At 41.0% G+C, this 25,434-nt stretch overlaps 1 protein-coding gene across 5 annotated transcripts in view; it reads left to right on the forward strand.

Annotated features, from left to right (window-relative positions):
* The window catches only part of LOC135265195 (astrotactin-2-like), a 454,017-nt gene that overhangs the window by 248,960 nt on the left and 179,623 nt on the right, over window positions 1-25,434 (forward strand). For all 5 annotated transcript variants that reach the window (XM_064354593.1, XM_064354592.1, XM_064354591.1 and 2 more), the window contains one exon: window positions 6,891-7,041. In XM_064354593.1, the coding sequence (XP_064210663.1) occupies window positions 6,891-7,041 (151 nt within the window). The remainder of the gene's footprint in view (window positions 1-6,890; window positions 7,042-25,434) is intronic.

The raw sequence follows: 25,434 nt of genomic DNA on the forward strand, positions 1-25,434 counted from the left end.
CTGTTTTTCCCTTGCTTCTAAAAAAACACAAGTAGGTATGTTGAAGTCCCTGCTTGCTGTGTTCATGAATTCCTTGTGAAGCTTTTTTTCTTCTTTTTTCTCCAGACATCGTCTCCCTATTAAAGACGTGTTTACGACCAGACGATACTTCAAACTGAATTGTTCATTCTCTTGAACTCAAGCCAGAGTTGCTGATAAAATGTTATGAGGCCGGGGGAAGAACATTTGATGGCAGTCATCAAAGGGCTTTATTTTAAAAGCCCTCGTTTAATGTTCACAATTTCTGTGTGTTAAGACAGGGGAGGCAAAATATTAGGTGATGCATACAGCTCATGTAAAAAAAAGGACAGAGAGACAAACGCCACTTTTGTGACCTCACCGAACGTGACAATGCTCAGTTGAGTGTCACATTTGTGTATGTTGTACACATTTTTCGAATTACGCTAACCATGGCAAATTGCTTTTGCTGTGCCTGCTTGCTGTCAGGCACAACAATTACCCCCTTTGAAGCCACGTAGGCGGACTGCTTTGGGCCTTTGTGTTCCACTCCTTCGCTTAGTTCACTTTATGCAAACAAAGCTGTGACATCCCTCTGCATTAGCACCTTTGGTCTGGCCCCACTTCACACACAGAGATTGTGAACCCAGCAGTTCCAGCAACATATCTCACTCCTTTAATCATTTTTTTATAGCCATGTGTCCTACAGCATGTCAGAGGTTTTCAGGGATTTGGTTAAAAGAAGCAGCTTGCTTTCATATTCTAGCAAGAACACTGCCTTTCTCATTTCCCCGAGAGCAGGGCCCAGTTTTCAGTTGTGTTGGAAAGTCCTGAGGCTGCATTTACTCTTTCCACAGTATAAAATGTAACATTGAATGGCCTTCCCTGCTTAGAGTGGAGAAAAACATGATTTTGCCATCTTTGTTTTTGTATTTCTTTGATGTGGGTAGGACATTATCTAGACACCAAATGATTACTTGTTGATCAGCAGCGCTTGCGTGCAAGTGTGTGTGTGACTGTGAACGTCTGTTAGTGCTGATCAGTGGAAGTGAGTCTCTGCTGCTCTGTGTTCTGCTCTTTGATATGATGTGATAATAGCTGGTCATATTTCCTTTACAGGTTGCCTGAATCTGTCTGCCTGAGTCAACCAAAGCTTATTGCACACAACCGTTTCACCCAGTTATTACTTTGTCCACATATTCCATACAGATGTGTACATCTCCACTGAAATGCTACATAATCATGTATAATGACACTACATGGAGGAAATACAGACTATACCACATACTGTTTCCTCACTGGAAATGGCACTTCAGCAACTGAGTGAAATTACTGAACAGTTATTACATGCAATTCCGTAGGGAGCAAAACTGAACACTGCTGGAGCTAATAGCTGCTGTTGCTGTAGTAACCACAGACATTACAGTACTTGGAATACAATTTCCCCCCCTATTCTTATCATTGCTATTAAATGTCACTAATGTTACAGTACGCTTAAAATCTGAGACCTGCAGGGAGGTCCAAAAAGGTCCATGTAAAAATCTTTATTACTTTAAAAAAATTAGTTTTACTTGGCCATGCTTCCATTTAGCCTAATCGAACGGTGATATCTCTCCCAGCGTCCAACTCGGGGGCTCGGTCTTCATCAGTACTGTCGCTTCACTTTGTTTTATGAGTCTGTCTAACATGGCTGTGTGCTCGCCACGGAGCGCCAGGGCGGAACCTCGAAGCGCCGTCACCGTATCGCGCAGCGCCAGGGGAGCAGGATGAAATGTGCACATCCCCATTGGTCCGTGACTGCGGCCACACACCTCCTCTCCAACCCCCGCACAAAACAGTGACCATGGCAAACCTTTCAAACTGCAAGGAGCACATTATTTTTATTTATTGTTTTATTGTCTTTTCCCCTCCGTCCTTATACTCATGAAGGTATGCCATAGCAAGCCAGGCAGGCGATTATATTTGCAATAAAATTTAATGGATGGAATGCGCTGATGGCTCAAGCTCTCTGTCAGTAGCTGTGACAGGAAAAGGTCAGACGACACTGCTCCACCAATTAGCCCTAAAGCCAACCCGTCACCACCATGGCGCACCATCGTTTCAGACTTAATTAATTATCGCCGGATCAACTCCATAAATTATTCTAATGGCTGAGATTGTGTGGAACCACCCTGCAAGTGAACTGTCCCGTGTTATATTTCATTGCCATTTTGTTTTAACACAGGAAGAAAATTAGGCTTAATGTAATGCGCTTTGAGCAGTCATGACGAAACAATGAACCAAGCATTTTTTTGGGTGACTTCTCCTGCCAGCTAGTGGTAAAATGAGGAAGTGAAATTACTTTCGGGGAGTGTGTGTGAGGGTACAGGAGTGAGTAGATGTTGTAGGTAAGAGAGAGTGTGAGTGAATTATCTTACTGAGTATGCAACTGAGAGAGAGTTGGGTGGTGTATGAGTATGTAGATGTCTGCATGATAAGTGTGGGTGGGTGTATGAATGAGTGAGTGAGGGGATAGGGCTACGGTTGAGTGAGTGAGTAACTGACTAACTGGATAGGTGTGTGAGTAAGCACATGAGTGGGTGTATGAGTGCAGGAGGGATTATTCTGATTCAATGGCTGTTTTCTGCTGTCATGTCAATTAACTGAACAGGCACATCTCCCTCCTTGTTGATTACAGTATTTGTGCTTGGCACAGATAGAGCTCTCCATTTTATTCACCATTTACCCAGAGTGAAGTGTGGTTCCTTCTGGAATAACGTATGTGTGTGTGTGTGCACGCGCGTGCGAGTGAACAATGATAAAAAAATAACTATTGTTCAAACAATACAGTCACGAACATGTATATTGCTATACATCATTTGCAGTTTAGACTAAAACCTACTGCTTATTAACGCTGAAAACAAAGTAGAAGCTGTTTTTTTTTGTTTTTTTTAAACAGCACAGAATATACATGAATATATTTGTGTCAGAGAAGAGAGGGTTACACAAATAATGAAAACTGTGGCAGATTCACTTTTTAATCAACTGTAAAAGCCTTTGAACACAATATGAGGCTGAAACAGGTTCAACATGCCATTCTATAGCAAGTTAAATAATCTCCAGTGGCCAATTCCTCAAAACCACAGTCATTAAAGAATTTCATCAGAGGAGTCTGATTCCGCAGTCTGCATAATTACCCTATAGACCACACAGAGCCATAAAACTTGGAACATATTTTTAGAACAATTTAGGACAATCGGTTGATTTATTTTCAGCCAGTGGAGGATTTGAGAGGAAAAGTGATTTCATAAGAGATTCTCAAAAGGGTGTAATCCCCATAGAGTACGTTGCCATTTTGCATCTCATCGGTGTGCCCCACACACTGACATGCCCAGCTCATAGATGGCCATCTTTCTTCCATGGATGCTACACAGTCATTTACCATTCTATTAGTTATTTTGTAAGGGTAATAAGCTTTCGTGATAAGCTTTAAATTACATGTGACACCCTCGAGGGAGTGCCAGTTAAACTTGATTCACACCTACCCCCCCCCCCCCAAAATAAAAATAAAAATAAAATAAAAACAACCCCTCTGTAGGACAATGTCCAAACTTTAAGCTTTCACCTTGATTTATGTGCATTCAATCAAAAGCATGCAACCTGAAATCAGTTCAGCGTGAAACAAATCAAACAGCAAACCTTCATCTGTCAAAAGAGGTCCAATAAAGTGTGAAGGTGCAATGAATGCAGAAATTGTGATTTTCAGAAACCTGGGCAGATGTGAAATATTGAGCGCACAGTTACTGAAGCTGGGAAGCAGGTGGCTCATTACAGCTCAAATAGAAAATGCATGCAAAATATCCTGTCCTGAGCCATATATTGCAACAGCACTTTGATAAGGGGATTTGAAGGCATGCACTTTTCAGTCCTGCTCATAAAAACAATGGGGGCATTGTCCTGTGGGGGAACCTTGAGGGAACCAACATCTGATGCAACACTTGTGTGGCAAGTGGAGAGTTGATGCATCTGTGTACATTGGATGCATTGTGCTATGGTACCTGTGTTTAGAACATGTGCATGGTAGAGTTTTCAGGCAAACCAATTCAACATTGTCAAATGATCAACAGCAAAGTAGTCATACTCTCTTCACTTGGAGCAGAACACTTGCTCATATCAGTTCTTCTTATTTTTAGCTGATGTAGTGGTGGTACAGGACATTTAGTCCAAACAGATTTGTGCCACTATGTCATATTTTTACAAAATATTATTTGCTGTTTAGACTGGCTATAAGTTTGGTTTGCCCATATCATTGACACGATTAATAATTTATAAGTCCTTGAAAAAATCTGCATCCTGGAAAGTTATAGAAAAGTCATGGTCAGTTGAATTTCACTGTCCTTGAAGTCAGGGAACACTTTTTTAAAGCAAGCATTATGTATTTATCTTTCTTGCTTACTTTGTAGCTTGATGTCGCTTACGGTCAAAGCTTACAATATCAGTGTGAGCTCACTGGTTTGTACATTAATCACATGTGCAAAAGTCATTGGTTCTTGCAGACACAAAACAATGATTTACCTCAACACATCAGTCTACCACACAGCAGATACCCTCTAGGTCAAGGTAGTCCTGACTACTGCAACAGTATTGCAACAGAAGATTTTTCCTGTTTTTGTAAAGCATCTTTGTGACAGTGTTTATACAAATAAAATAGAACTAAACTGGATACTGAAGCATCTTTGTAAATTTTGTGACTTCAAGGCTAATGTACAAGCTGCAGTTACAATATGAATGCATGTGTGTTCAAATTCAACCCTGCATCACGCCTGAGCGTGACATAAGCTTTCTGGGCCTAATAGAAAAGTGAGTCAGGTTCACAATATGCTTTGCTTTTGTGTGAAATGCACATGCTTAATTGTACTCATTGCACTTGACAAGAAAATGTCTGGTTGTCTCATGCAATATCTAGTTTGCAGGATAAATGAGCATTGAAAAACAGCATAGATTTGCTTCTAACTACTACCATCAACATGCCCTAATATTACCCCATATCATTATTTTGTGGTAAATTGCAGCAAAGTGCAAATTGAATGCTCATCACTGAGTTGAGGCTGGATTCTCCAGGTGTTTCTATGTAGCATTTAACTTGTTAAAAAGTGTGTACATTTTACAATAAACAAGCACATTGGTCCAAGTGTATGTTTGGCGAAAATGGGGCTGTGCCACACTACTTGGTGGTAGAATTTGTTTTAACAGACAGGAGCTCAGTCATTCTTGTTCTTTGCAGACACATTAGCCATCTTGTGTCCACATGCATTTGTGAACCCGTTGAGCTAAATCAGCATGTGCAGACACTGGAATCATGTGCATGGAATCTGCACATGATAATATTTCATCCTTAGATCCTTAAGTCTTTTTTATAACAGCAATATTCATTTCCTTATCCAATGGCACTAATCAATGGGACTTGATTTATATATATGCCCATACATATTTCATTAATATGTTAGCCACATTTGCTGAGCTTGGTTAAATAACTGTCCAGATATAGAGGTAGAAGTTTAAACTCAATGGTCTCCACCCTCTTGCCTCTGCCCCTCTGGGGAGGGGCAGATGTAGAGATGCATGTTCAGCCAGATGGGGGCCTGGGCGGAGCAGTGTTTGTGACAGGTTTGGCACGCACCGCTGTAAGGCTTAATTCAGTCCATTATGATAATAAGGGATTGATGATTCCCTGCGACCAGCTGCAGTCACCTGTACAGAGACGCCAGACAGACAGGCCGATAACGCGAGCCGACAGCCCGTCGGCTCCCTTCCCGGCCCAGGCAGAAGCTGCTCCATCCTGCTGGGAGGTCTTTGATGGCGGGACCGAATGGCGGCTCGGTAATCCTCCCACCCTCCCAGCCCTGCGCGGCTGCCACCTGCTCCTCTCCGCGGGCTGAGGCTAAGATAGACCCACTCTGTGGACACGAGAAACACGTCTCCCCCAGGAGAAGCGTGTGTGTGTGTGTCTGTGTGTGTGGGCGTGGGTGAAAGATAAAGAATGTGTTTATATGTAAATATGCATATGTACGTGGGTGCGTTCCGTATCGGATATGTAATATGTTTTTGTTTGTGTGTGTGTGCGCACACATGCGTTTCTGTGTTTGTGTGAATGCTGTGTTCACTCTTTATCTCTTCCCCACTGTAATTCTCTCTCTAACTTGTTTGCCTTGGCTATCAGGCAATCACTGCAGTCCGATATTATCAGTCAACAGTGCAGCGGGTGTCTAACCCAAGTCTCATTGGTAGTGTTATTACTCAGAGAGAAAAGAAACATTTCCCTGCTCCCAGCTGAGTGTAGGAAATGCTTTCCTCACATGCACCGATAACGGGCCTTTCTCTGATCTCCCCCCCCCCCCACTTGCATCACTCATCTGTGTCTCTCTCTGTTTTTGCCTACAGAAGCACTTATGAAAATTCAATGTTCCGAAAGAGATGCTACTCATCGTAGAAACTTGTTATATATATGCCTGTCTACTACCTCTGAATTACATGGCCCTGTGCCTTTATTGTTTCACTTCATTTATTTGGGTGCTTTTGGTGGTCGAAGCTGAAATTATTATGCTACAAAACCAATTTACATTCAGCCTTTGAGGAGAGAGGTTTTGCTCCCGTTTAACATAGTAAATGTTTTCTTTTTCTTAATACATGTTGCATGAATTGAAGAAAGAAAAACAAACAATACAAAGGAATACTTTTTGTGATGAAAAGCTTTTTTTGCTATGGAAAGAATTCAGATAAATCAAATATTGTTATTTATAAGGAAGACTACCAATAGCTCTCAATATCAGCATCCGTCTCTTTACGAAGAGTCGTGTCGTGGTCCTTCTCCCGCCTTGGTTCTGTGTCCACACTGAGTTCCATTTTGTCCACAGGGAGGAGTCCATCATGTCCACGTACTTTGAGACGGTGGACGACCTGCTGTCCTCCTTTGGTCCCGTGCGGGACTGCTCCAAAGACAACGGCGGCTGCAAGAAGAACTTCAAGTGTGTGTCGGACCGGCGGGTGGACTCCTCGGGCTGCATGGTATGGAGGGTCTGAACTTCTTTTCTGGATCTCAAGCTGGTGCTGTCAGGACTGCGCAGTAAAATGTTCAGTGTTAAATCAACTCTTACAGAGAGCATATGGTCCCAGTTGGACTCTTGCGTATGTACTCTGTTAGAGTTGAATTAACACTGGAAAATTACTGTGTAAGGACTTGTGATCTTACGAGGGGCCTATCTGAGTGCAGTGGGTAGATAATGCTGTGGGCTAGGTTGCAATTCTGAGGGTTGTGAGTGCTTCAATTTCTGCTTGTTTTATTGCTGTTTTTTATGTCTCTTTTTTATGTCTTTAATGCTTGCTTTGCTTCTGGTGCTCCTTGCAAAATGCTTTGAGCATGTTTCACAGGCATTCAAGAAATAAAGTTCATTATTAAGTAGTTATGGGAGAGGCTTTCATTAGCCAATGGCATGGGTAGAGCCATTGTAGATCACAATTTTGTTTCATTTGCAAAGGCTTTTGATTGGTTATAGGACAGGGCAGATCTACCCATTCATCTGTCACTCTCCTGCCTGGTGCCAGAGGTTTCAGGAGCACATAGCCTATTAGTCATCAGAGTGGAACTGACATTCTTCAATAAACACGGACCTAATTATGTCTGACCTCTGGTGTAGGTATCATGAAATCAAGTCTTCTGTACAAGGATTTACAGTCCTGGAAACTGCTGGGGGCATATGGGTGGGGTCCAGTCATAAAGCAATTAAGCTGATGGGGCTGAAATCTGACTGTGATGGACAGCTAATTCATTACAAGGGGCAGGGCCTTGCTGTAGTGAGGCTATGACCATTGTGTTTGGCAGACAGAGTGATGGTTATTGGCAAGTTTACACTTACAGGAAGTTTAGTTCCAGCAGGAAATCGACAAAGATTTAGTTATTACTATCATCCCTCTAACTCCTCCCACCTTCCCAGCTTCCCTTTCTCTCTTTGTCTTTTGTCCATTAGCCCCATGTCTTGCTAACACAGCTACTCAGTGAAAGGTTGTCTGTGAGAATGAATAATTTCTGTTGTTCAATCCTTAAACTGTCTTTGTCGGGCAACTTCGGGCCAGGTAAGCCATAGTCTCCTGAGACTTAGCAATTCATTTTTCTCCCCTGTAGGAGAAATTAGTATCTGATCTTAATCCTAAGAACCATGTCTTCCGCTATGCTGAAACCTTTATTACAAGGGGCATTCAATAAAAATAAAATAGATAATATTTTGGAAAATGTTTTTGCTGAATTATGTTTTTCATCCGAGACACTTGAATTATGTAAATAAATAAATAAATAAATAAATAAATAAATAAATAAATAAATAAAATACTTTTCTGCCATGTCTCAAGAGGATACGGTACAGATAGATTTTCTAAATCAGCAGGCACACAGAGGTCCAGTCGACATTAAAGATCTCAAAATGATCTGAGAGACCAAGCCACAAATGGGTTTACAGTAGCATAATAGCAGGCCTTTGTGTTTTGAGCTAGTGGGTTCTGGAACCTGAAGGAAGCAGTTACTTCTGTTTGAGTGAAAAATAAAAGGGCACACATCTGTATGAGTGTTACCACCAATGGGCAGGGGAACGTGTTTGTGTTCAGACCTAACCACTGTACTCACTGTTGCTATGACAAGAGAAGTAAGCCACATTTATAACTTATTATTGCATATTATTTCTGTTATAATAATAATAATAATAAAATTATAATTGTTATTATTATTATTATTATTATTATTATTATTATTAATCATAGCATGGATTATTTTACCTACAGTAATGGACCAAATTCCATTGGATTTTCTTTTCCTGGCTCATTCCATCAAACTGGGTTTTTTTCGCTTAAAATGTTTCCCAGATTGCTTGTTTATCCCCCTAAGCTAGTCACAAAATGTCAACATTTAGAAAAAAGATTGACAAAATTTTGAGAAAAGAAATCAAAACCTTCAGCCATCACGAGGAAAGAAATGCCAAGTCTGCCTTTGGTGCAATTCTGTAGCTAAAAGTCACTCCAAACCAGAAGGTTGCAGGATCAAAACCCCTTGAAATGCGGCGCTCGAGCAGCACGGCTTTGGTAAACATCCATGTGGTTAAATGAATAGAAGGCAGCGTGCAAACTGAAAAGTCACCTCAGATAAGGACAACAGCCAAGAAAATAAATTGGAAAAAGAAAGTAAGTAGAAGTCACATCTTACGGGTGATTCAGAGATTAGGTTTTTGTCACTATTTCTTCCTAGTCTGCTTCCCAGAGGAATATCTCTGGCATTTCATTCCACTGGAAGGGCATTTGTTGTTATGTATGTCTGATCCAGTCCAGTTAATGACCCACTGCATGTCAATATCCATTTGTCCTGCTCTGACTTCTGGCCACTGATGGAAACCTATATAGTGTGCGGACTCTCAGAGTTATTTGTAGGATCTTTGTACTCTGAATAAGGTTCTATCAGGCAAATCCCATCACATAAAAGAGAATTACTTCTAACCACTCCAACCAGCCTGATTCACCGAAAGGCTGTTTGGTAATGTAAGAATACCTTCTGCCATGATTGAAGTTCTTTTAAACAGTCTGTTTGTTTGTAACTTTTAGAAGGTTATTATTAATGGCTACAACACAGCACAACAACATTATGGAATACAGAATAGACAGGACAGAAGTAACTCCTGTGGCATTTTTTTCTTTTTTAATTGTGTGAAACTTTCTGAAGTATTTTAATTCAGATTCCATGGAGATATATCTGAATAGATTGTGCAAAAATGTTACATCAGAACAGAAAACTAAATGCTTATTCAAAATCACTGTTCAGCTGTGCTCAACAAACATGCATTGTCACTAGATTAAATCTTGAATCACGACAAAAGCCTTTATTTCGGTGCTTTAAAACGGTGATGATAGCCCATTATCTGCTGACATGAATTAAGTGCCTCACTTGGATTACTTTTATTTTGAAAAAAGTTATTCCCATTGTTGACTCACCTATCTCAAGTCATTTGGGCATCTGTACCCCTAGGCTCAGACAGCTTTTATGAGGCTTCTTCTCTGATATAAGCTGTGGAGGAAACCCATAACAGTGATTCTGTGGCTGATGCCATTGTGTTCCTTCCTGCAAAGCTTTTGTTTAGTTGCAGGCTTATCTTCTTGGATGAAATGTGGCCAATGAGAAATACTTCTCTTGGAAGTTTAAAAAAATGAAAAGCTAATCTATAATCTAGCTCTAAAATGTAGAATCTAGCTAATAGTAGCTAAATTCATAAGAGGCCATGGTTTCAGATACTCAGACAAAATGTAATATTAGACGAAGGGAAACAGTAAATACAAAACACGTTTAAAATTTGTATTGAAAGTTTGCTATACATATGCTGCACTGTGTTGTTTAGGACTGTGTTCTTTAGTACTTGTGTAATTGCCATCAGTTCACTGGTACTGTGTAAACACCAAACATAGCCACCTGAGCCACACACACACTGTCGAGTAGACACTGCACTGCAGCTGCGTTAACACTAGTGCTGAAGATGAGCTTAATGGGAAAGAAAGTTATTAAAAAGAGCCAAAGACATCCAGTGAAGACACTTTTTTCGAGTGTGATCTGTACCCACAAAGCCACTACCATCTCCCCTCCTCCATACCTCCCTTCCAGCCGGTAGGGTGGCCAGATTGGCAGCTGGATAAGGACCTGGCAGAATGGCACTGGCATTCAAAAGCTGTCCCCCAAACCGGGACACATCTGCCAGAGCCTGCTCTGTGTTGGCTGGGCAGACCAGAGCCAGCGGGTGTGTCCTTCACCAGTCGGAGAGCTAGAACTGATTGGGACCCCATAATGGATGGACCTACCATGAGGTGTCAATGACCTCTCTGACTTTTCTGAACAAAGTTAAAAGGTTTGCTTTCTACACTAAAACATGACTGGTATACTGTACGATGGCTCCACTCATTAAATTAGTGTAGAGGTGTTCATTTTTAAAATTCTAATTTCATTTTTATTATATTTTATTTTATGTACTTATTTTATATTTATTAACGAAATATATTATTATAAAATTATTATTTCATTTATTTAATTTTAAAAAGTTATCAAACACCCATATCACCCATGTGAAAAAGTAAAAGCCCCCATAAACTTAGTAACTGGTAGCGCTGCTTGTTGCAATAATAAGTGCAACCAAACGGTTCCTATACATTGATATCAGTATTTCACATTGCTGTGGGGGAATTTTAGCCTACTCTTTTTGCAGAACTGCTTTACATGACATCATCCAGGTGCTTTTTTGTATGAGAAGAACATTGATATTTCTCTTGGCTAGCAGTGGTTTCCACCTTGCTTCTCTCCCATGAATCACATTTTTGCCCAGTCTTTTTCTTTTGTCATGACCACCAGCTGAGGAAAGAGAGGCCTATAGTTTTTCTGGGATCTCTTGTGACTTCCTAGATGAGTTTTCACTGCGCACTTTGAGAAATTTTTGCAGGTCAGTCACTCCTGGGAAGATTCACCACTCTTCCAACTGTTTTCCATTTCAAGAAAATGAGTTTGTGGTTTGGTGGAGTCACAGTGCCTTAGAAATGGCTTTGTATATTTCAACAACTTTTTTTCTCATCTTGTCTGGAATTTCCATTGATTGTGGTATAGTGTGCTTGTAGAAAATTCTTGTTAAGGTTCAGTATGAGTGAGATTAAGATTCAACAGGGCTGGCTGCAATCAAGCCTGAATCTATTTATGGGTCATTGTCTTGTTGCATGATGAAGTACCATCCAATGAGTTTGGAGGCATTTGGTTTTATCTGAGCAGATGAAATATTTCTGTAGACTTCAGAATTCATTGTTCTACTTCTGTCTGCAGTCACATCATCGATGAAGACAAGTGAGTCCGTTCCACTGGCAGCCATACAGGCCCAAGCCATAACACCCCCTCCACCATGTTTCACGGATGAGGTGGTATGCTTTGGATCATGGGCATTTCCTTCTTTTCTCCACACATTCCTCTTTCCATCACTATGGTACATGTTCATCTTTGTCTCATCTGTCCACAAGACTTTGTTCCAGAACTCTTGGGGCTCTTTTCGGTGCTTTTTAGCAAACTGTAATCTCGCCTTTATGTTCTTCAGGCTCATCAGTGGTTTGCATCTTGTAGTGTACCCTCTGTAGTCCTGCTGGTGTAGTCTTCTACGTATGGTAGACTTTGACACATCTACACCTGCATCCAGGAGAGTGTTTTTGATCTGTTGGGTTGTCAGGGGGGTTTTCGTCATCGTAGAGAGTATTCTCCGGTCATCCACTACAGTGGTCTTCCTCGGTCTACCGGGTATTTTGACATAATTGTGTTCACTAGTTGTTTTTTTTTCTTGTTAATGATGAACCAAACTGTTGACTTGGGCATGCCCAGGGTTTTTGTAATGTTCCTGATTGATTGATTTTCATTTCTGAGCCTTATGACGGCCAGCTTAATTTGCATCGACATTGCTGTCTTCCTCATGTTGTCACACCCCAACAACAATCTCCAAAAGCAATTGCAAAGTCTAGAATCAAGACTAGACATCAACAGCTCTCTTCTGCATTCACTAACGACACAAATGAATACACCTGCCTAACGAAACACGTCTGTGAAGCCAATTCATTAAATACTTGTAGTACCTTAAAATGGGGGGACCATGTACAAAAGGTGCTGTCATTTCTAAACGGTTCATCCGATATGGATGAAAATACCCTCAAATTAAAGCTGACAGTCTGCACTTCAACGGCATTGTCATTGTATCCTTTCAAACTTAAAGTGCTAGAGTACAGAACCAAAATAACAAAAAATGTGTCACCGTCCAATGAATTATGGCGCTCACTGTATGTGTGTGGATTTATTTACTGTCTGTATGTATGTGTGTGTGTGTGAGACTGTATGTCTTTCTGGTCTTACCCAGCGTATGAGTGATTGACAGCACATCTGAGCATTCAACTAAACCGGTTACACGAGTCATGCAGGTTATATTGTAATCTTATGTCTTCTTAGTTTAATCATCTTGAGAAAATCTTTCCTTCATAATCTCCTTTCATTGAAGTTTTGCAGAGGCAGATTAGTCTGTCTGTATGTGGGGTGTACAATATGTGGGAGTCAGGTTGAGACATAATCTTGCAAAACAAATGATTAAATAATCATCCAGTCTGCCACAGCCCAGTTTTTGAACTTTACATAAAGCGGCTATGTAGTAAACTTTGGAAAGATTAAATCATCTCATTTTTTTCTTCATAAGTCTAATAAGAAGTTAATTCCCATAGAACAAAACAGCAAATCCATTTGTGCTGATGCAAGGTCAGTGATTTCTGTGAGGCTTAATTTTAATAACTTATTTCCCTCAAGCCATATTAAGAAAGTCCCTTTCTCTGACTTCCTCCACACAAGAGTCAGTTGCAAAATGAAGATTTAACTTTCCCATGAGTAGAGACTAAGCAAACAATAAACAGTTATCAATGCTCTGGAAACAAAAGAAGAATAACAGATCTATACAATGCCTCCTAATTGTTCCTACACACTGTTATTCAAGGTGTAGTTCAGCTATAGCACATTTGTCTTTTGATCATGTAACTATTTTAGAATTCTTCTGTAAAATGACTCAAGTAAAACTAATCACGGATAATATAATTTGCAGTGCCTGCACATCTCTCAGTGGTTGATACATACTCTTCAAAAAAAGTTTGGAAATTTGTGTTTGGTCGATCATATCTCTGTTGTTACTGTATTATTAGCATTGTATGGTATATCATTGGAAAGCCTGTTAATTTCCCTTTACAATGATGTCCAATTGGATCATGCATTTGTGGGATGAGCAGCACAGCTGATTATGTGGGTGGGGTCCCAAGTGAAATGTGGCAAATTTCCCTGGCAATGTCAAACAGTGTATTCTCATGTTGGTATTGTGTGACGGGTGCTGGAGAAAAGGTCCGCAGGTCGCAAATCTTGAAATCGCGCTAGGAGGCAAAAAAATTTAATTTTTTTTTTTACTGTTTTCCTTTTTTTCATATTACGAAAGTTAAAGTGTTGAAGAAGTCACTCAATAGAATAAACAACATTTTTATGGTCACTAAATACTTATAATTTGTCAGCAAAGTCGGCTTGTTTTAGTGATTCTTACAGCCGGGTTTTGGAGGCGTGATGGGGGTGCAGTTTAATTAGCATGTTTGATTTCGTTGGCTATTTTCACTTTGTTTCAGTCAAGCCACCGCCCATAAATAAAGCCGTGTGGTAGTAGTGGCGGATGCTCAATCAGTAGGTGAGAGTATAAGCTTTCTAACGATGTAGGCTATAACATGTCTAATTTTGCTTTTGGAATAGCGTTTTATAGGTTAGCGTAACCGAACATTTTCTTACCATGGCATTCGCTCTGTATATGGTAGCATTAAAAGACGTTGCACCTAACGAAACATTGTCAACGATTTTTCGTAATTCCTTGGAAAATACCATTATTATTGAGGACTTCTGGGCATAGCTAAGCCATATGTTTGCTGATAGACCTATCTGACATCGTTTTCTGGAGCAAAACCGAAGCGGGTAGAACTGTCATTGATTTACTTTCTGTGTCTCCATCTACTGAACATAGATAAGACTTCATCATTGCTATGTAAGTATTACTGCTCAAAATATTTTGGTTATATACGTTATTTTAGAAGGTGAGTGTCTTTAAATAGGTTAGTGGTATTATGTAATGTTTAAATTATATCTATGTTTCATCTTAAACCTTCATAAGGGGCTCATATGCTTTACAATGGACAAAAAGCATTATATTTCTTTTTGGAGAGATTTTGGATTTGTTTCTGGACCCTTAGCTATTTTAGACCAGTGTTAATAATTTAGACATTTTGGGTAGATTTGGAGATGCTGGGTACACTGCTTAGTTTTTGCTTCATAGATCTTTAGTAGTTCTACATATCCACCCTTAGATTTTATGAACTTGTGGTCAAGAAGTTTTTGATCCAGGACATGTATACTTTAACCCGCAATCTCACAGCGAACTAAAAAAGGAGCAAATTCATTTTAGATTTTTTGCCTTGACCATTGCATTTGTGGCAATTTATTTCTTAAAAAATTATGAATATAAAGTAATCTAAGCTAGTATTATAAATGGTACAAATGTATTGCTTCATTTAAGACATTTTTCTAGTCTCTGTGGTGTTCACATCTGGAGTTATAAAGCTTTAAATAGGGTAATCCCTAAATGGACAAGGATTTACAGGTACTCTAGCGGGGGAGTGGTTGGGGTGGAGTTAACTAGCTATTGTTCCCACCCATTATCTCCCTGTGAGAAGTGTGAAAAGTTCAAGATCTTTCAAGGGGATTTTCTCTGCTACTTGATTTTAGGAGTACCAACATTCAAATAAGCATATCTTCTTCAACTATTTTCAGATTTCAATGTATGACACATCATTTGAAAGTTTATAATCTGCACTTTCATAATCTGTAAAAAACTGAAAAATGACCTTGCCCTACTTGAGGACCAAAACACCAGCACCTGTCACCTATTGTTTTGAGGTGTTTGGGGGATTGGATAATTGAACTCTCTATCAGTAACAAGGAACAAACAAGACATATTGGTAATTTTACGCTTTATTCATTGAACAAACAGTCAGGAGCCTCAGTAGTGGGTGGAAGAACCATATGCAGCCACAACAGCCTGGCACCTCCTCCTCATGCTGGTCACCAGCCTGGTCATGCGTTGCTGTGGGATGGCATTCCATTCCTCAACCAGGATTTGTCGCAGGTCAGCCAACGTGGCTGAATGGAATAGCCTGCCAACAGCCAAGACCTCAACCCAATTGAACACTTGTGGGATCAGCTCGGGTGTGCTGTACGTGCTAGAGTGACCAACGCAACCAGGCTGTTGTGGCTGCGTATGGTTCTTCTGCGCGCTACTGAGGCTCCTGACTGTTTGTTCAATGAATAAAGCATAAAATTACCAATGTGTCTTATTTGTTCCTTGTTACTGATAGAGAGTTCAATCATCCGTCAATACTAACAGGAGAATACACTGTTTGACATTGGCAGGGAAATTTGCCACATTTCACTTGGGTCCCCACCCACATAATCAGCTGTGCTGCTCATCCCACAAATACATGGTCCTTACAAATGGGACATCATTGTAAATGGAAATGAACAGGCTTTCCAATGATATAACATACAATGCTAATAATACAGTGACAACAGCGATATGATCAAACCAAACACAAATTACCAAACTTTTTTTGAGGAGTTTAGTTATGCTCACTGTAAGATTGTGTTTCTGTTTATGTCTGAGTGTGTGTGTGTGTGTGCACACGTGCATGTGTAAGTTAGCAAATGTGTGCACACTGCATGTGTGTGTGTAAGCATGAGAGAGGTGAGTTAACAAATGTGTGCATGAATGTCTGTGTGTGTCTGTAATCTCCACCAGCCCCCCCCCCCTCCCCCCCCCCCACCCCCCCACCCCACACACACGCACAGCTACACGGCACACACGCACAACTTTGTTGAGTGTTTGGCATTTCTTAAGCAGTGTATACCCCAGCGTATGTCGCACAGTGTTTCAGGGAACACCGCTGTATGCAAGAGAATCGAGTGTGCACAGCTTTCTGAATGAGATGTTTGTTTTCAAGGGCTCATTAGGTGTAGCGGAATGTGTATGCAATACCAATGAGTCCAAGCTTATGAGCTCATCTGCCAAGGAATCCCTGCCCACCACACATTGGGAGGAACTGCTTGGCCCACAGCATGTGCTCAGTTAACACAGGGAAGTGCAAAATGTATATGAACCTGACAAGTCTTTGGAAGTAGTTTGTCGCAACGCATCTGGAGTGGTGTTGTCGGTCAAGCTGGAGCCTCTTGGCCAGTTCTGCAGCTCCAGAGGGCCTGACAGAGATTCTAACGAATGGCAGGGCAATGCGTTCTTCAGCCTTGATGAAGGGTTGAGAGTTCATCCTTAGCTGGTGCGTAATCATGTATCGATTGGCTCTCCAGGGTTGGCCCATTGAAATGAGTCACAGCTTTAGGCCTGGGAAGAACACTGTTTTTGCTGCTGTACAAACCTTGATTTGGCACACAGTGGAGTGGAGGAAGCATGAAGGAAAACACACCATTGTGCTGATGAGTTGCCGCGTTCTCTCTCGGTTTTCACTCCTTGATTTTTTCACGTCTCTCAGAGAAGCAACATGGTGAAATTTGAGGCGTCACCGGCGGACACCAAACAGTCACACTCTCAAACTGAGCACCCAATTTCCAGCCTCTGACTCTAGCCCTTTGCTCAGCGATGAAATCAGCAGGGATGCCTTCTCTCCCGCAAATCACAACATGCTGCTTGTTCTTTTTTTTGTCTGTGTTTTCATCCGAGAATATTTTTCGAACGTGCCAGACAGCCTACGCTTTTGAACAAGGATAATTACAGCATATTGGTCCTTCTCACTTTCAGGATGAAATGAGATAGGGTGCAATTTTAGTGAACACCAAACGTTTATAATTTATACATGGGTGTATGCTGTGTGTCTGTGCAGTGGAGGGTAACCTCATGACCATAGTGGTTGTAGTTACTTCTCTGTACCTCCAACAAGGGAATTCCAGGAGAATGTTCTGGAACAAGGACTCTAGAGGTCCCTCACGGATATGTGATGGGTGACAAAAAGATTCATGGCCCCCCCACAGATTGCCTGGCACCCTATTAACTGGGGTTGATGGGACAAGATTGGCTGTCTGAGAAGAAAAGGCAGCCAGCGTTGATTGATCACGTTGAGTGTCAGAAGGTTCTCTAAAGATCACAGGCAGCACGTTTCCTGATGAATAAAACAAAGGATTTTATCTGCCTGCTCTGCTAACTGATGCTTTTCTGCCTGTGGTTGCTTCCTCAAAATTGACGGTTTGAATTTGATCTGAACACCCGTTTCATTGCATGTTCTGCCTGCTTCAGTCCATTATCGACATGATCTCCTTTCTCTATGTGTTTTTGGTCCTTTCATGGATTCTCCTTGACCAGGTATAGACTACCAGATACATTGAGGGGTAATGCATCAGAGATGCATGTCATGCCAATATAAAGAAAGCTGTTGCAATGCATGCACAGTACATTCACACATGTACACATACATAATATGTGGAATTTAATTGTGTTGAAAGGTGCGTATTTGTATTGAGGAAGTGTTATATAAACTGACGAAATAGAAAACCGCTGTGTGTACTGTGTTGTATACATTATAAACACACAGAATAGTCCACAGTCATACCTTTTAAATGTATATGATTTATTGTTATGTTCATTTTATTTAATTATGGTTTATTTTAATGATTACGCACAGGACTCTATTCTGTTCAAGTGCAAAATAAAAATTATCCAGATTAAATATAGTTATGAATTTTAGATGTAAATCAATTTTAACATATTAAGAACAGAGAGTATTTCCAATGTTTCGTTAACATGTGAGATTGATATAGCATTAATACCAGATTTCTTGTCCACCTACACAGTAAAAGGTCCAATGTTAATTTAACTTTTAATAGATAACATTAGGACTCACACTCCAGAGTGGGACCAAATGTTATCTGTTAAGATTTGAATTAACATGTTAGAGTTTAATTAATACTGGATATTTGACTGTGTATGAGAGTATAAAATCAGTTTGATCATATTCAACTCAATGAGCTGCAAACTCAGATCTGAATGCCATAGCGGGTCACCACTCCAGACAAAGTGGCATGTTTATCACACAAGGCATGTGGTATTCTGTATAGAAATAGTAGAGAATCGATTCTGATACAGTGGAGTTCTTGACACCTCAAATGAAACAAAATGTTACAAAGTTGAATGCAATTTTATGCAAATGATTGGAACAATCTTTAAACTGTAAATTCTACCTCCATACCATCATCCATAAGTTTCTGTGAATGCATGTCATTTTTTCCCAGGAAGGATACAGTGAATTGTTGGTGATGAAGATGACACACATCTTGTGGTTGTTGTTGCTGTTCTTCATCTTCTTCACAGTCGTAAAACTAATATAACTGTAGTGTTTTTTCAATCAGTTTTATGCACATTTTTTAACCTTGCATGAAAATACTATCATTGTTTTAGTTTCATTGTTCAAATCACAAGGCAGATTTGAAGCCATTTTGGCATTGAGGGCACGCTCATTTTGCCATTACTCATCAACAAACCTGTGTTGCGCTAACTGTTTAGCATAATGTTCTACCGTTTACATGGAGTGACATACCCCGATCCTCGTGCTATGTCTTTGAGACAGGTGCAGTGTCAGATGCTGGCTGTCTACACCCTGGGAGGCGTAAAAACGCTCTACTCTGGTTTGCCCCCCAAAACCTCATTTTCATACATTTAAATAATTACTGTTTATTTTTGAATGCATTTTCATAATTCTGCCTTCACAGCTTCAAAGCTGCCACTTAGGAGGGTGGATTGGCAATGCTTTTAGAAAGCAGACGTGTCTGCGACTGCTGATGAGGAACTCTGTCTCTGACACAGTGGGACCGCTCTCTCTTTTGGAGACCAGACACTTTCACAACTTTTCATTTTGGCATTACCACTTTACCATCGAGGGTTACTAGTGAGCAATGAGACCCTTGAGTCCCGTTTTCCCTATAATGATGCTAGAGCTAACTTTTTGCCAACGTGTGGGGCTGCTCTGGCCTGGTTTGATATCCAATCCTAGAATTGTGGCCTAACTGGATGAGCCACCCAGCAGCTCTTACTGACATAGTCTTTATTGCTAAAGACGACATAACCGTGCTATAAAGGATTGGGGGAGAGACTTTCATGTGGTATGTAAGTTAAGTTATTTTGGAAATTGTTAAATTCTTTTTCAGTGTAGAGATAAAGATATGTTGCTGGTTCCAAAAGTCCAAAGTCCATAAGAGTTTCTTCATGCAGATGTGCAAAGAGGACAATATTTAACAATCAACTGGCTCCTCTTACCTGACACATTGAATCCCATGGGCTCAGAGGCTCTGGTGAAGGAGGATAACATTTTTATCGGTTGCATTGTAGGTAATGTGGCATTATGAGTAAAAGTTTCAGAATGGAATGGATTTTTTTTTTTCCAATATGCCACTTTTTATTGAACTTCTGAGCAAATCCTCCTCCAGCTTCCACCTGCAACAGACAGCACAGAGAAATAGGATGCGGACATGTTGGAATCACAAGAAGTGTTTCGAGTGAGTGAATGGTGCAATCAATTGCCCTCTATCTTTCCTGCTGTGGCAGTACATCAGGGTACCTGGCGAAGACTGAAATAAGCGGAGAGTGCAAAATCAGCGCTGCCTTGCCCCGCCACCTTACTCCACAATCAGTGGCAAAAGTCATCCTCTCTCAGCTACTGAACACCGGAGTCCTGAGCAATTCAAGCTAAAAAGACTGATCAGTAAATTATGTCAGAGGTCAAAGGTCAGATAGACTTGATAGACAGAAAGAGCTAGGACAGGATATCTGAAGCTGAAGAGCTGAGCGCTGTCGGATTTGGATCACCGACAAAATTTATTTGCTCAACTCAAAACGTACTCATGCCTCACACTCCAGATCAGGCATGGATCTGCAGAAAAGTTCATGTTTAGGTCCAGGAAACGGAGCCGTGTGGCATGTGGGGGGAACGGGGAGGTGAAATCAATTTGGCTCAAAGTGCACATTAAAGTAGAATAACAGTGTGTTCACTTACTGCAGTCCCAACTGGCTGCAGTGTTGGTAGGATATTATGCGCAAGTTTCCTGTTTCATCTGCTTCATGTTTGCATTAATGAGCTAGAATTATTCCTGTTCAGTGCCCACACAGCCCAGAGAAATATCTTTCCCTCTGTCTCTCCCCCTCTCTCCTACCCTTTATTCTGTCCCTCTCGCTCTCCCTTTCTCTCTCTCTCATTTCTAACCCCGTCTTCTCTCTCTCTCACGGGGAAGTCATGATGATTATGCCACTGATTATCAATTCTCACCTGGTGTAATTCAGAAGTCACTTGGAGAGAAATGGCATCAAATAAATAATCTAGGTGAAAGGCAAACCCTATGAAGGAGAGCCAGTAAGCCAGTGATTTATGATATTTTACTTTTACAGGGGAAGGAAAGAACAGGGATAAAGAATGTTGATGTACAGCTGCATCGCTAGGGAGAAAAAAGGAACCTTTTAGATCAAACTAAGATTTGTCAGGAAGACTAGGCTTTGAAAAAGCCATTTGTTCCCGGAAACTCCATTACACTAATTGTCGGCAGGCTGATTAAGCCATCAGGAAACCCAGGTCTACTTTCTCAATCTGGGTTTATGTGTGTCTCTCCTATCGATCGTATGATGCAATACACCAGGCTAATTAATACCTGATCTCCTATTCTGCTCATATCCTTTGTTTTGTGTAATTCAAACAGCCCCTCTTCAATTGTACAGAAATAAAGGTGGATATTTACTGAAGTTACTATCCACTCCCGCTCCACAGCAATGTCATGTTCTCTATCTATCTTACAATAATACATGGAATTGTTCTTTTTCCATTTAATTATTTATTTTTATAATAATAATAATAATAATATCATGTAGCTTTGACCGGAGCTTTTTTTTTCCTTTTTTTTATTTCCTCTTTAAATGTTGGCAGAGAGATGAAGAAGGAGATAGAAGAGGGTTGTGAATGGATCCTTCTCCTGATTAGATCAGGAAAGATAGTGGAGAGGGGCGGGGAGAAAACCCAGGCAAGTGTAGGTCAGAGTCCACTGAGGTTCTCGCCATCCAATGGAGGGCGAAAGGTCCTGGTGCCCGCCATTCCACTGTAGGGGGCGCGGGTTTCATTTGTTTACACTTCCCTCCGTTGCTGCTGTAGATGAAGGCAGCTCAGCTCTTTATCCTCTCAGCTGGAAGCGGCTGAGCTGTGAGATTGCCGATCTCCGGGGTTTTATACCTCGTGCTGGTCCCCTCAGATGGAGAGGAAAACAGGCACACACACACCCCCAACCCCCCCTGCATTTAGCCCGCCCACACGCCCTGGGCAACGCGCTCAGATTTACAGCCTCTTTTGTATTCCAGAGGAAACACTGACTCTAGCCAAGCGCCTTTAAAACAATCCCTGCCAAACCGCAAAAACAAAAACAAACAAAACAAAAAACGGAACAAAACAAACAAAGCTGAAAGTCATGCCAATTAGTGTCAGTGTATCCATATTAATTACAAAGTAGCCAATTATGTGTGATTTCTGCCTGGCTCTCGTTCAAAAAGAGAGCAAAACGTTCTCCGCTTTTATTCAGTAATTTATGAATAGGTCTTACTCAATGGCAAGCATGCTTCGGTCATATTGCAAGAAACCAAACCTGACCTGAAGAACAAGCCAGTATCGTCATGGTTGAAACATTTTTTAGAAACCAAAAATTAGTTTGACTTTTTAAAAAGGTGTAGGTCATCCAACAGCATTTCTGTCTGCCTGTTCAGCCAAGTTAATGATAGAACTGCCATTTTGGGACACAGGATTTTCCGAATGCAAGATGATTACTGCCCTTTTCTGCCACTGGGGCTGAGTTGTGACTGCGGGCAGAAGACAGCGGTTGTTAGAACCCTCTGGGTTTCCCCGACCTGTGTGTAATTCTTTTTCTTTTCTTTTTTTTTTTTTTGCTCTGATGGCTAACTTGTAAAGTCTCTTAATTAAAGAGTGTAGAACCCTTTCATCTGTGAAAGTGGTTTCAGGCTGAGTGGTCTTGCAGTTTTGGTGTTCAGATTGTCTCTCTCTTTAATCATTGTCTCTTCCATTAAAACAGGCCTGTGTACCACAGCATCAGCAGGGACTGTACACTGCCTGGAACTGCTAAACTCTCTCTCTCTCACTTTCTTTCTCTTAATGACTAATACCTACTGTGCTCATCTCCTCTCCTCTCTCTCTCTCACCACCCCTAATGACTAATATTCCTCTACTTCCCCCTCTGTCCTTCCCCAGTGACTGTCACTCCTCCACCCTTCCTTTCTCCATCCCTTGCTCCCAGGCATTTGACCCAATGCTTGCCTTAACACTCGCCCTATTCTCCCTCTCATTCACTTCCCCTAACACTCACTTTAATGCTCTCCCTAACATTGACCCTAGTATTAAACTGGAAATATATGACTGCATTTGCATGCATCTGAACTGGGTGGCAGTGTAGCATAGTGGGTAAGGAACTGTAAATAAATAAATAAATGCATTTTAAAAAATGTTGTGTAAGTCGCGGTGGATAAGAGCGTCTGCTAAATGCCTGTAATGTAATGTTAAAAACAAAAGTGTCATTTTTCTTTTTAGATGGAAAACAAATGTTTAGTGTTGGTAAACATGAGTTCCAGGACCTCAGAAAAGCAAAGGAAATTGGTGTTTTTTTACCTTTACTTGCCTGTAAAGACAGTTGAGTTTGATCATCAAATCATCTGATGAGTATAAATGCTGAGCACCTCATAGGTTTTTTTGATCTGAGCTGCTATAGAGCTGTGTTACACAGTAGTGACTGATATAATCTTGACGTTTTAATCATAGTCCATCAACCCTTTATTATTTCCCGTTAGGAGAACTTTATTACCCCTCCAGGATATTTGTCTCCTAATCTCTTCATTGTCATGGTATCTATTCCCCTAGCAACCTAATCAATATCACCGCTTGCTACAACTTCTCATTCTTCTGTTAAGTAAATGACCCTGAGCACTGTCCAAATAGCAGTTCTGGGGTTAGGCTTCCTTTCTTTCTGCTTGTTCACCTGAACAGTCCTTTGATTGGGTAGAGCATTGAAGGTGTCATGGGTCTGAGGTGCAGTGGCCTTGTGCTGCACCCAGTGTCTGGGAAATGCTTCATTTGTTTCAGGTGTTTTGATTTCCTATTATTTTCACCTGGGGAAGTGCCTTTATAAGCATTGACTGACTCGATGGACTCTGTGCAGAATTGTACTTGTGTGTGATTCCTTGTCCTCATTTAGAAGGCGTTCAATCTCTTTGCGCGGTGAGCGCATTCTGATGCCTTTGGGTATTTATACTTTTATTTTGAGCTCTTGTGAGCTGTGCGGTATTGGGACGCTGTCCCTGGTATTGTATTTTGTTTGTTTCATTCTGAGCTGAATCTCAGGTTTTCCTTTTCGCTGAGTATTTTGTAAATCAGTTGTCTTTATATTTTGAGACCAGTCTCAGGGTTTTATATCAGAGTTTTGTCTCTGTATCACTGGTTCCTTTCTTTTCTCCCTGGTTTGTAAAGGGTTGTTTTTGGTTTCTCGAGCCAGTTTTGTGGCTGGACAGGTTTGTCCTTCGGAGTTTGTTTTTACTCCATGTTTTCTTTTGGTGTCTGATCCTTTGTGTACGGGAGTTGCTCTCCCAAGGATCCCCACAGAATGCAAGACTGCTTTATTCATGTTGGTTTATGTGTGTAAGGAGTGTGCATTGTTCAGTTTGCTTGATGAATCCATGACCTGAATGAAAACATAGTCTCCAAAGTGTCATATCCAGATTAGGCTTCATCCCACAGAGCAGCGATTCTCCATGCTGTCCATAATCGAATCTAGATGATACTGACCCGATTTCTCTCAGCATCTCCAAGGGAGAGAGTGTTATAGTCAACAGGGACTCCCTGTACAATAACTCCTGCTCTGGTCGATTGAGTCGTCTGCAGTCTTCCAGCTGCTAACGAGCCATCCACTTGCAAACCGGCAGACCTGAGTGAACAGGCACATCAGCCAGCCATACTTCAGAGGACAACGGTGCGGACGTGCGGCAGCCCACGTTTTTGAAACGTCACAGCGACGATACATTCCTACAGTCAGGAGTGGTCGTTCTAGATTTGGAGGGAGCGAATGAAAAGGTCTTAAATGTGTTTTCTCAAAAGAACATCTATTCAGTCTGATATATGGTAGGTTATTCACAAAAAAGTCTTCTGTATTTTGCTATGAATCACCTGATGGGAAGTATTCTGTTCTGCGGGGAGAACTCCACCGAACAGAACTCTGCCTCAAGCCTGGGTTTCAGACTAGCTGAACGGTGAACTGCGTATATTACTAACTGAATATAAAGGCAACCATAAAGATTAATGACCCTTTCATCATCATTGCGCAAAACACTGTGAGCTGTTATATCAGGTCCAATTCCTCGCGCTTGGTAACAGCTTTACGATTCATAACTCCGAAGCCTTAGCCTCCGGGATGTCTGTGCCTAAATCAGCAGGTAAATGTCTGTCAGTGGGCATTATTTTAGCCACATCTCACATCAGGCAGAACACTGTACACTAATGTCCCATAGTAATTCTGTCTTTCATGTATTTAATCTCTCTCATTCTCTTTCCCTGCCTCTCTTTCTCTTTCTATCTCTCTCTCTCTCCCTCCCTCTCTCTCTTTCCCCCTTATCTTGTTCAAGCAGCTGAGAGCCGTAATCCCTACCTATTTCACTGAATGGTAATTAAGTTTCTCTGTGCACCAGGACTTCCGCTTAAAATACAACAGTAAATACA

This window comes from Anguilla rostrata, chromosome 10 (assembly GCF_018555375.3).
Source record: "Anguilla rostrata isolate EN2019 chromosome 10, ASM1855537v3, whole genome shotgun sequence".
Taxonomy (NCBI): Eukaryota; Metazoa; Chordata; class Actinopteri; order Anguilliformes; family Anguillidae; genus Anguilla; species Anguilla rostrata.